At 41.0% G+C, this 12,391-nt stretch overlaps 1 protein-coding gene across 1 annotated transcript in view; it reads left to right on the top strand.

Moving 5' to 3' along the window:
- Positions 1–11,998, top strand: part of ROR2 (receptor tyrosine kinase like orphan receptor 2) — a 147,324-nt gene extending 135,326 nt beyond the window's left edge. Inside the window, exons 5-9 of the mRNA XM_027671027.1 lie at positions 497–624; positions 3,727–4,041; positions 5,729–5,974; positions 7,594–7,796; positions 9,488–11,998. Of these exons, the coding sequence (XP_027526828.1) occupies positions 497–624; positions 3,727–4,041; positions 5,729–5,974; positions 7,594–7,796; positions 9,488–10,930 (2,335 nt within the window). The 3' untranslated portion in view covers positions 10,931–11,998. The remainder of the gene's footprint in view (positions 1–496; positions 625–3,726; positions 4,042–5,728; positions 5,975–7,593; positions 7,797–9,487) is intronic.
- Positions 11,999–12,391: the final 393 nt, after the last annotated feature.

The following is a 12,391-nucleotide window of genomic DNA, read 5'->3' as shown; positions in this document are numbered from 1 at the left end:
ATTCTCTTTACCTAATTCAAAGTTCAAAATTATTCCATGTTTTAATTCAAGCTTGGCAAGATCTCTTCTGCTATCAACTACAGGAAATGAAGAATGGGTGAAAGAAGTGGGAGAAGAGAACAAACTGCCTAATTTTACAGGGTGCAGCTGGATGCCAAAATTGCATAGGGACATATAATAAGATCTATGTTGCTGTCTCAGTCTAAAGGCTTTTTAATAGATTCATCTGTCAAATCCAATTAGTAGTACTATATGATTTTTAAATTAATCTCAGGTTTTGTTTTACTTCTTTCTGTAATGAGCTATTTGCAGGGTCCCTCATTAATACTTTAAGATAGTGTAGAGAGAATTGGAGGAGAAAGCTGCACCTGGGGAACGGAACAGTTTCAGATTTACAGTATTCTGAGTTTTCCTACTTTTATAAGAATATGTTATGTAAAAATACACCGGGGGCAGCTAGGCATTTGCATATAAAATCCTAACATGTCTTTTGCAGGGAAGATTACCATGAAGATGGGTTCTGTCAGCCATACAGGGGGATTGCATGTGCGCGAATCATCGGGAACAGGACCATTTATGTGGACTCCCTCCAGATGCAAGGGGAAATTGAAAACCGAATTACTGGTAAGCTTACATATCTCTTTAGCCTTAAAAAAAAAACCAAAGCACGTTAATGAGAGTATCCAGTTCAGGTAAAAATAGCACCATCATCCTTCCGGTTTCGTCAGTCAATGACTAAGGTGTCCTTATATTAAGGTTTAGAGGAGGTGACCCCGTTTGGGGCTTGTGCAGTTGGCAAAATTTGGAGCAGGGAAGATGAGTATCTGCTGTAATGTGTAAAAGCAATGTGTAAAAGCTTTTTCCGTGTCATTAAGTAAAATGTCAGACTGCTGACTTTTTAACAGCTTCTGGTTTATACTGGAGATTTTTGCACGTTGGATTCAAAATAAGGTGGGGGTTTTTTTTAATTAATTTGTGATATAGTGAAAAAGTACTGATTTTTTATTTTCTTGAAAAATGTAGGGTGGCTTTTCCCTTGAGTTTCCTTTCTTATTGCATAGTTCTGGCAGAGTCTGGATTTCACACTGATTTATATAAAACAAGAGCTGACCTTCCTGTGCTCTGCCTATGCTTAATCTTTCTCTGAACATATTTTTTGTACAGAGACACAAATGTGCATCCAGAATCTTAATGACTTTTAATGGGCTGTACGTCAACATGGGTTTTCTTCACTGGATCTCAGTTAGCTGACATTAGCAGCTGTGACTCTGATGTACACAAGCAGAGCAAGGAAATGAATCCGTGGAATAGAGCATACTGTTTATCATAATATATAGCAAATTAATTCAGTCCAGCAGGAGCTTATTGCATCTGGCTAGATATGGCTCACTAATTGACTCTGCAACTTTAGCATAACTAAACCAAAAGGAGTTTAACTTCACTTGTCAGCTCTAACTCCTCAAATATATTACCTTAAAAATATTGCCGTAAGGACTCTGGCAAGCCAGAAATCCGGGTGAGTTTTTTGAGATGGTGATGATGGAGATGGTGATTGAATTCTGGGACTGGCAAAGTCCAATTGCTGAGCTTTCCTTGTGCTATTACAACTCGTCCCTCTCCCTCCTTTCTCCTGTACTCTCTTGTCATTCCAGCCTCTTTAACCATTATGTCATCAATTAATACATGCTGTTGATACAACTTTTTCCCAATGACATAATCTCTGCCCTGTTGGGATGTTTTTCAGCAATATGGAAATGCTCAACTATCTGAAATGATTAAATCTGTAACTCTGGAATTAGGTTGATAATGTCCTTTTCAAAAAAAAACCCACCCAACCACCCCAACCAAAATCCAACAACCAAAAAACTCTGATATCATCCAGAAAATATTTATTGATCAAGTTGTGTTGTTTCTGGAATATGTAACCTGGGCATTGATGACCAGGCTTCTGGTTCCCTATTACCACCAATTATTGGTTAGGTTTTGGAGGCTGGGGGCTGGAATTCACTGTTCTGGAGCTGAGGAGAATTTCTGAAGGAACTGTTCTTTTTCAGAAACATGCTATGAACCACCAGTGCCTAGCTAGGCAGTAATATTAATCTGTTAATAATGCAGCATTTTCACACTATCTACATCTGAAGGTCATACCAAATGCTTTATGAAAAATGATCCTGAGGATTTCATAGCATTATTGGTTCTTATGACTCATATGTAAAACAAGTAATGCAAGACTGGCTGTTCTTTACCCAAATGAGAGTGTATTTTTGAAATTGCAGTAACTGGTTAGGTAAAGGAAAAACAAAAAGTTCTGAATAAAGCTGTTGAGATTTTGCTTATAGTTTTGCCTTTATCTCCTAAACACAGTTTTTGATGGAAATGTTTGTGCTCCAGTGTGCATGGGAAGTGGTGACACCTACTGCCCGATACCAGGAACATTTAACAAGGTTACATCTGTGGGGAATTTTCATTCTGGATTTCCTGTTCCCTGCTGTGCTGGTGTGTGAAATACACACCCTTTGTTGATCGAAATTCTGTAATGCAATGCCTTCACAAAATTTAGTGTGGAGGTTCAAATAGTCAACACTGACTACTTCAGTCTTCCAGTTTTATTTTTTCCCTGTTAGTCTTTGGGACAAGATATGTTTTGAGGCCTAATGCTCTGCTTGCATGCAGTATTCCCTACCTGACTGAAAAATAGTTATATTCCTGTGTTAATATTTCTAAATTATTATAAACAAATGTGTAAACAGTATGAAAGGCTGGATCTGGGGCTGCTTGCTGTATGTTTGGTGTTTAGGAAGAGGCAGTAGACTCTGTGATAGCATGTGCCAGCAGGAAGTTGAAAGGTTGAAAGGAGAGAGGGGGACAAGAGGGAAAGAATTTATTTGTAGGTTGTAAATAGACTGCTGATTGACATTTCCTCTCTTTTTACAGTCTGAATTGGTGGAACATTGAGTCTAGCAAACCTCACTCAAAAATTATGCTTTACTGGGGGAATAAAAGTTCCTACATTTAAAGCTTGACTCAGCACCAGATACATGATGCACACATATATTTGTCTTTTCTTTGCAACATGCAAGGAAACTTTGAGATAAATTTTAGCATGTAGTACTGAGAGCTGAAGGGGAGAATTATGTTCCTAATTCATTATGACATTCATCTTAGTGTGATCAGCATGCTGAGACTCATTACATTCATTTTCCCCAAACTGTTGCCTGTTAGGCTTCTCATGTCTGTTAATAACAGTGTCTCCCCAAATACCAATGGCACACTTCCTTTTGCCAGACAAGACTTGAAAAACACTTTGTTTATTGATCAAAATGTTTACAAGAGGAAGAAGTTAGGTGATCCTTGTTCAGGATTTACCTAATTTACCTAATTAGGAACTTTGGAACATGCCGGTATCCTGGCAGGTGTATCTTGCCTTTGCTCTTTATACTTTTAAATTAAAATTAGCCAAGGCCAGTAGTATGAGCAATGGTAGTCGCATGGGTAACTTCCTAAGAACTGAAGTCCTACAAGCTCTGTGAAGAAGTCAGAGGGACACTGGGATACTGGGTTTGCTTTCTGCATTTGTCAACTCTCCTTTACAGCAGAAATAGCCTCGTTTACCTGTGGCTCAGTGGGCTTTCAGACCCTCAAGAAAAGACAAAAGTTGTTAAAGGCAAATGATGTGGGGTTTTTTTTGTGAATCAATACTTAAGTGGTACTTTTGTTCCTTTGCAGCTGCGTTTACCATGATTGGCACTTCCACGCACTTGTCCGACCAGTGCTCCCAGTTCGCCATCCCGTCCTTCTGCCACTTCGTGTTCCCCCTGTGTGACGAGCGCTCCCGGACTCCCAAGCCACGGGAGCTGTGCCGGGATGAGTGCGAGGTTCTGGAGAATGATCTCTGCAGGCAGGAGTACAACATTGCCAGGTCAAACCCCCTCATCCTGATGCAGCTGCAGTTGCCTAAGTGTGAGGACCTCCCACGACCTGACACCTTGGAAGCTGCCAACTGCATAAGGATTGGGATCCCTGTGGAGAGACTCAGCCGATGTAAGTCTGGGTGTTTCATCACGGGGAAAAAATAGAGTTTGTTGCTTCCTTGGCTTGAGCCTGGAAGACTATTTTATCAGCCATTCCTTTTGTAGAGAAAGTACGGCTGTACTGGACAACACTGCTTCTGTCTTGTTAACACTGACCATAATCTTGCACTGTTGTAAGGTGTAGTTAGAACAGCAAGGAAGCCTAAAGGATGCTGCTTAATACCAAAAAGGATTAAGTCACCACCCTGGGCTATAAAACTCTGTGTTCACACAGCCAATTTGATACAGATTTGCAAGGGGCAGCAGTGTGTTTCCTCCACCCAAAGCTCAGTCCTTACCTTTTTGGGTGAGCCACCCCACTCGTCTGTGAGCTCTGTTTGCCTATCAATAAACGTCAAACAGTCTGTTGAAGTGTCACTGAAAGATCTGTTAAGAAATGAAACAGTATGTTTATTCTTTCTATATGGAAACCCACAAGAATATTAATCCTGAGGTGTAATTGTCTTTATTTACCCACATACGATGAGTTAAAACATTTATCCTGCTTCCATGAATTTATAATTACATCCAGGATTAGGAAGGCTGCTCTGTTGTCACTAATAATGTTCAGACAATTTTTCTGACTACTTCATTTCATAGCAACTAGGCTCCTACAATATTCAACCCCAAGAGACCAGCGCTGTTTAAAGTTCAAGGTGTGATAAGATTATTCTAAATATTCATTGTCTGAGTCCACAGTTAGGAGCAGGAGTCATGGCATAAAGGTGGCCATGGAAGACTATGTGCTTGTAAGTTAATAATGTAGTGTAGCTGAGAAGTAAAAGCAATGGAGAAAACCATGACAGAGACAAATCAACCAGGGAAGAGGTATCAAGCAAAAGGAATGAAAACCAAACCAATAAAAAGTCTGGCAAAAGTTGTCCATGATCTTTAGAGCCAATGGTGCTGCTGCTGGTGGAACAGCTGCAACTTGAATACACGGTGGTTTTGAAAGAGCTGCATTCCTGAGGGCTGGAGAGATCAGAAAAATGGAGAAGGTAATGCTGCAAACATGCAGGAAAATGCATGATTCAGTTCAGATGATTCATGTAGAAAGCAAGCATTTAAAGACTATGAAGAGAGGATAACGGCAAAAAAAGAATAAAGATATGGGGTCAGCAAATATGAAAATGATGCATCTAAAGAGAAGAAAAGCCTGAATACTTTTTTTTCCTAAAGAAGAAAATAAGGAAAAATAGGCAAGAGGCATTAGAAATCACAGCACTAATTTCTATAGAAAGTGAGTAGTGTGAAGAAGATGGGAAGATGAGAAATAAAAGTGGTGGGATGTTTACACTGTTGGCATCTGAAGACTTTTCCTGAAGTGGAACTCATATTTCTGATTCTGTTTAATTTATCATGTTCTGTAGCTAAAGGTCCATACATACTCCTCAGTCTCAACTTGCATTTAAAATTAGAAATAGCTGTGTGTGTAGCCATAGAGCTGAGACACTCCAGGAGAGAATCCAGAATTAACTTGGTGTAAAAGTACACAGAAATGAAATTTCAAACCAAACACCTTTCGTTTAAGCCCTGAAGTACCTAAATTTAAGTACTTTTTTTTTTGCATACATGGCCTATGGGCCTCAATGGTTTTGGTCTTGCTGCCCCTTAATTATTTGGGTTTTTGAAACATTTTGCCAAACCCTGTGTTGCAGATCATCAGTGCTACAACGGCTCCGGAGCAGACTACAGGGGGACGGTCAGCGTTACCAAGTCTGGCCACACTTGCCAGCTCTGGGACTCACAGAGCCCCCACAACCACGACCTGACAAGCACACAGTTCCCAGAGCTAGGCGGAGGGCATGCGTATTGTCGAAATCCCGGAGGTCAGATGGATGGTCCCTGGTGTTTCACAAAGAATAAAAACGTACGCATGGAACTGTGTGACATACCTTCTTGTAGTATGTATTCTCTTTCTTTTATCCCCTACTACTGTTCTGAATCCTGTATAATTTTGAATGCTCCTGATTATTACAAGTACAATTCACTTAAGGGGGTTATGGTTTTGAATGTTTAACTTGCAGTAGCTTTGTTTTCGGTTGTGGGTTTTAGTGTTTTCTGGAGATCAGAGCTTGTAACTGAGATAATGTGACACTTTTTGGTTACATATTGGAGGCTTAGTCTGAGATAATAATGAATGATAATGCTGCACTTTGTATTTTGACTTGTCAAATGCCAGATTGGACGTGGGAAACACCTGTATGTGTTTGATTTGTTCATGCTACTCAAGGCTATATTGCTTTTGTTCTGTGTGACATCTTGCAGGCAGCAAGGATTTTCAGATCCTATAGAGGGAGATATAGCACCATGCCTGGTGGAAAAGACAAACCATTTGAAGTGCAGAAGCAGAGATGGCATAAAACAGATAATCTTATCAGAAAAGTCCTGCATTAGCTGCTAGTGGCTCTCTACTGCACAACTGGTTGCAAAAATAAAAAGCACAATTCTCACAGCTTAATACTGTTCCACTCAGTTCCCTGTATTGGTACAGACTTCACACATTAACAGTCTTTGGGCATGACAAAGTGACTTATTACCATGCTTCATTAGGAAGAAAAGCATGTTTCCTGCAGCAAAAGGTATATATCATGGAAGCCATAAAAGTGGATTGCCTGGATCTTTAAGACTGCTCAGAACTAATATGGAATTTCTTAGTTACTTCACTTTTTTACAGTAACATGATTTGACATTTATAATGAATTTCTACATGGCGTGTAACATGGTGTAAAGATAACACTGGGATGTGGTTGTGGTGAAAGCAGTTGCCACAAATAGCAAAACCGCAGGTTACAGAAAACATCCCAGGCAGTTCCAGAGAACATTTCGGTCATCTCTGTGCTTTCCTAGAGTCTCTAAATATTAAGAGAAGAAGCATTTTAGGAAGGTTAAAGAATAGCCTTATTAAATGTATTGATGGCTCCTTCATTTCTGTCTCACTCTTAACATAAAAGCACTTTAATTTTATTAAGTACAGAACAAACAATATCTCTGCTAATGAGAAGTGAGATTTGTTTTATTCTGGGCAGAAGTAGTATCAGTGGAGGTAAAGAATGGGCAAAGTGCTGAAAAAATGGCTGAAGCTGTGAGAGAGGGCCAGACTGCAATGTTCTGCTGGGGTTTATCACATTGAGTTCACTGCTTTATATATTGTCACGGAGACTGCTTGTTTTTTATACCCTGAACAAAATAATGCAATGATACTCTGGTCTATATTCTGTAGTTTCCACAACTGGAAGACTCAAAAAAAAGGTGAAATTAACCAAATACTGTTACAGTCAACACATTAAATATGGGGCTCCTAGTCTACCTTCATACTGCTAGTTGCTATGTCCATTCAAGCTTCTTTGAAATAATTAATGAAAAGCTATGGAGAAGGGGGAGAGGGTAGTGTGACTTCTATTTTCAAGGTATGGTTTGCTTTTTGTTTAAAATATAGTATTAATAATCATAATAATTTGCTTAACTATTAAATATCTTTAAAATACTTATTGTAAGCAATGGGCCTTTCTGTGCTCGACAGGTCCACATGACAACAGCAAAATGGGAATCCTCTACATCCTTGTTCCCAGCATAGCCATTCCTCTGGTGATAGCCTGCCTTTTCTTCCTGGTCTGTATGTGCAGAAACAAGCAGAAGGCATCTGCTGCTACACCACAGCGTCGCCAGCTGATGGCATCTCCCAGCCAGGACATGGAAATGCCTCTCATTAATCAACACAAACAGGTATTTCTCGCAGAATTTGCTTAGGCCCACATATTTCCGAACTGTTATGATTTTAACTCTCTCAGGTTGTCTGTGTTCAAACCGAGCCGTGTTGTAAGGGACCTAATTTTCATGCTGTGCAGGCCATCTACTTCAGGGAAAAAAACAATCCTTACACCTGCTAGCTGTATCTAGAAATCCCAGCCTTGTGTGACAGCTTTCAGTACAAAGCGTTTTATGGCATTTGTCCTTACCTGTCAGTCACCATTCTGCCTGTTGTCGCAGTGACTGGAAATGTTGTTATGTCTGATCCAGTCTGCAGCCTGCAGCTCATTTTTGCTGCTGATAATGACGTGGCCAGTTTGCTTGTTTAAAGCATGGTGCACAGTGGGGTTTCTTGTCTAACCCATCAGCTCGAGACAGCTGTTGTTCTGATCCATAACTGAGTGGGGAGCTGAGATGGGGTGCAACGTTTTTAAAAGGCTGAGTATCACAAAGGATGGTGAAACGAAAATGGCTTTGAACTCCTGTCTGCAGAAGTCAGCTCCTGCACAGGATTTTCTGGGCCAAATAACTGATCTCTGTGCTGAAATCCTGTTCAGTGCTAATGTTTAATTTTTAATCACAGCATTTACAAAATGCAAGCTCTGAAACACAATGCTCACTTTGGAACAATTGAACGACATCTCTTCAGGAAACTGTAGAATATTTGATGAATATGACCAATTGTAGCAAATTGGATTGATTTTTTGTGTAAAGGGTAGGTTTAACGGCTGAGCAGGACTGTGCTGGAAATTTTCTGGCCCAGTCCACAGTCTGCTGGCCACTAAGATGAGAGATTGTTTCCAAATCACCTGTTAAAGCCTCTTTCCAGCCTGCCCTACTCCCTCATGCTGCAGTGCCGTGTGTGTGAAGCTGTGCCAGCTGCACCTTGCTCGGTCAGGGACTCCTCCATCCCATGCTGGTCAGGATGGATCCATTGCAACACCGTCACAAACTCCCTTCCTTTCCCTCCCAGCTACAGGAGGGAGGCTCTGGGGATTTCTCACTCTCGGATTTGCAGCCTTTTCCTTCAAGTACCAGGGAGAAATTCCTTCTTCCTTCTGCTCCAGTTTCACCCCCCTCTTCATCGGGGCTGACACAAGGTTTCTCAGCAGGGGTACTGTGCACTGCTGCCCTTGGGCAGGGGCCATTCCTGTAGTGCAACAGAGGGAAAAGGGCAGATCTGCTACTGCAGAACTGAAAGAGAGAGGTTTTGTTCCTCCTTCTACTGGAATGGATGTTTCAGTTCAATCTGGGGCTTCCGCCTCTTCAGCCAGTGCTTTTCTGACAGACCTCCACTGAGCAGCTCTGGGCTGGTCTGTAGGGCAAGTACAGCTGCAGTTAATAGATGTCATCATTTACCAGATTTACTCTGAACCCATTATTCATTTAGCTTGCAGGAAATATGGCCACTCCTTTGTAAAAGTAATTATACTCATTATCTTGCAGCACAATTCAATTTACACCTCTGATAATATTATAACTCACTTCAAGGTTAACTGTAAAATCAATATACTGATGTGAATACACAAAAAACCCCTGAAAAGTCATTTTGGCCCAGTTTGTCTTGCATTTGGGCATCTAGCCACTGGGAAATTTGCTTTAATAAGAGATTCTGGTTGTTTAGGAAACACTGTGATATTTTACTGACGGTCTTTACTTCATTTCAGGCTAAGCTTAAAGAAATTAATCTGTCCACCGTGCGTTTCATGGAGGAACTAGGAGAGGAGAGGTTTGGCAAAGTCTACAAGGGTCATCTTTTTGGTACAGCACCAGGTGAACAGACACAAGCCGTTGCCATCAAGACGCTTAAAGACAAAGCAGAACTGGCTCTTCGTGAAGAATTCAAACATGAGGCAATGATGAGATCACGATTACAGCACCCAAACATCGTTTGTTTGCTGGGAATAGTGACGAAGGAACAACCTATAAGTATGATATTCAGTTATTGTTCTCACAGTGACCTCCATGAGTTCTTAGTGATGAGATCTCCCCATTCAGATGTTGGCAGCACCGACGATGACAAGACAGTAAAATCCACTCTGGAACCAGCAGACTTTTTCCACATTGTGACTCAGATTGCTGCAGGAATGGAGTATCTTTCAAGCCACCATGTTGTCCACAAGGACTTGGCCACTAGAAATATACTGGTGTTCGATAAACTGAATGTGAAAATATCTGATTTAGGCCTTTTCAGGGAAGTTTATGCTGCTGATTACTACAAACTGATGGGAAATTCCCTTCTTCCTATCCGGTGGATGTCCCCTGAGGCTATTATGTATGGCAAGTTTTCTATTGATTCAGATATATGGTCATACGGAGTTGTGTTGTGGGAAGTTTTCAGCTATGGCCTGCAGCCTTACTGTGGTTATTCCAACCAGGATGTCATCGAGATGATCAGGAACCGACAGATTTTGCCGTGTCCCGATGACTGCCCCACGTGGATATACACTTTGATGTTGGAGTGTTGGAATGAATTTCCCAACAGAAGACCAAGGTTTAAAGATATACATAACAGGCTAAGAACATGGGGAAATCTTTCTAATTACAACAGCTCGGCGCAAACCTCTGGGGCGAGCAACACCACGCAAACGAGTTCCCTCAGCACAAGCCCTGTTAGCAATGTCAGCAATGCTAGATACATTGGACCAAAGCAGAAAGCTCCAGCCTTCCCTCAACCTCAGTTCATACAAATGAAAGGCCAGATGAGACCCATGGTCCCACCTCCGCAGCTCTACATTCCAGTCAATGGCTACCAGCCAATGCCCGCCTATGGTGCTTACTTGCCAAATTTCTATCCCGTCCAAATTCCAATGCAAATGGCTCCTCAGCAGATGCCTCCCCAGATCATTCCCAAACCGGGCTCCCACCACAGCGGGAGCGGATCCACCAGCACGGGCTACGTGACGACGGCGCCTTCCAACGCGTCGGTGGCCGACAGGGCTGCTCTGCTGTCAGAAGGCACAGATGACACACACAATGGAACGGAAGATATCGCCCAGAATCCTGTCCAGGAGGAGGAGGAGGAGGAGAGCTCTGTGCCTGAAACAGAATTGCTGGGTGATAATGACACACTTCAGATGGACGAAGCAGAAATCCAATCAGAAACCTAAGGAATTTGGCCTCACTAGTAAGAGCCCCACATTTCTTCCATGCATGGAGACAGTAGATCCTTAGGCTTAATAGAGTGATTTTGATCTGACTAAAAGAAACTAAATTAAAAAAAGCAACACCAATGTAAAGTGCAGCAGTAATGATATACCAGGTTTACTGACCATTACCACCACTGGATTTTGCAAATATGATGGTATAGAATTGCTGGGTTTAATCTTTTTTACTGTCCTACAGTTCTTGAAAGAAGCTGCTTCAGATATGTACTGTTGCTGTGCAACATATTGCAGAGTAGCATTGCACATCGTGTATATCATGATATGTGAGTGCAGTGCTAGTGAATTATGCTTAAACCAGTAACACAAAAAGGAATCCAACTATGGTTGCAGAGTTGCTCTAAGCATAAAGAAACGCCCTGGCTGTGATGGACAGCTTAGTTTGTAGTATTTATCTCTTTGATGTAATAATGGGCACGGGATTGTTGTTTGCTTTTTGAGTCTGAGAAAAAAAAAGTTGAGAGTAGTGATCCATGTTTGTATTACAACAACAACAAAAGTAGGGAAAAGAGACATAAAACAGACCACAGGTCTTTCCAGCCCAGTAGCGTGTCTTGAAAGGCCATTGATAATATCTGCCCAGGGGTAGACTGCAAGGGCAATTTCCCTTGTAGAATTTCCCCAGGGTACTTCCCAAGCCTCCAGCAATTTGTGACTTAGTGACTTCCCAAGCCAGAAGTGGATTTTTTTTTTTCTGCTTAATAGCCCTTGATGGAATTTTGTACCATGAATTTATCCAAATGATTTTGAACTCACATGAACTTAGAGCATCCACAAGATCTTGTGGAAATACGTGAGAGGAGAGAGGATGGATTTCTTTCATCACTTCCAGTGAATGACTGTGAGAGGAGCTTCTGAATGAGATCACCTGACTGCATTTGTGGATGAAAGTATTCCTTCTCTGCTGTGTATTTTCAGCAGCAAACAGCCTTAATACACTGTTAACCAAAAATGGGGATATTGTAGGGGATATTATAGGTGTGCACTAACTTAATAAATCCAACTTTAATTGCATATTGGTTATCAAGTACAGAAAATGGCTCCACATGTATGTTTCTACATTGTGAAAGCCTTGGGTTTTTTGCGGGGTTATAGACTTACTTGATTTACCACAATTACTGCTGGATTGCATGTGAAACCATGTTTTTTCCTGCCTTTTTTGGTAAAAATGATCTTTGAACTTTAGAAGACCAAAATAAGCAATACTGTGCAAGGTGCTGTTTTTGTGCTTCTATTTGCAGGATGAATCGTGTACAGACCTTTAAATGTAATTTATGTTTTACTGCATTTTATATATGGTTTTTCATTGAAATATTTGGATTTTTGAATGAATGACTTTATAACTTAACCATTTACAATATTCGTACATGATGAAGTTTTATGGTATTGCTGTTTCACTTTGTTAAA

This window comes from Neopelma chrysocephalum, unplaced genomic scaffold (assembly GCF_003984885.1).
Source record: "Neopelma chrysocephalum unplaced genomic scaffold, ASM398488v2 Primary Assembly neopelma1_97017, whole genome shotgun sequence".
In the NCBI taxonomy this organism is placed as follows: domain Eukaryota; kingdom Metazoa; phylum Chordata; class Aves; order Passeriformes; family Pipridae; genus Neopelma; species Neopelma chrysocephalum.
This window is presented reverse-complemented; position numbering and strand designations above follow the sequence as displayed.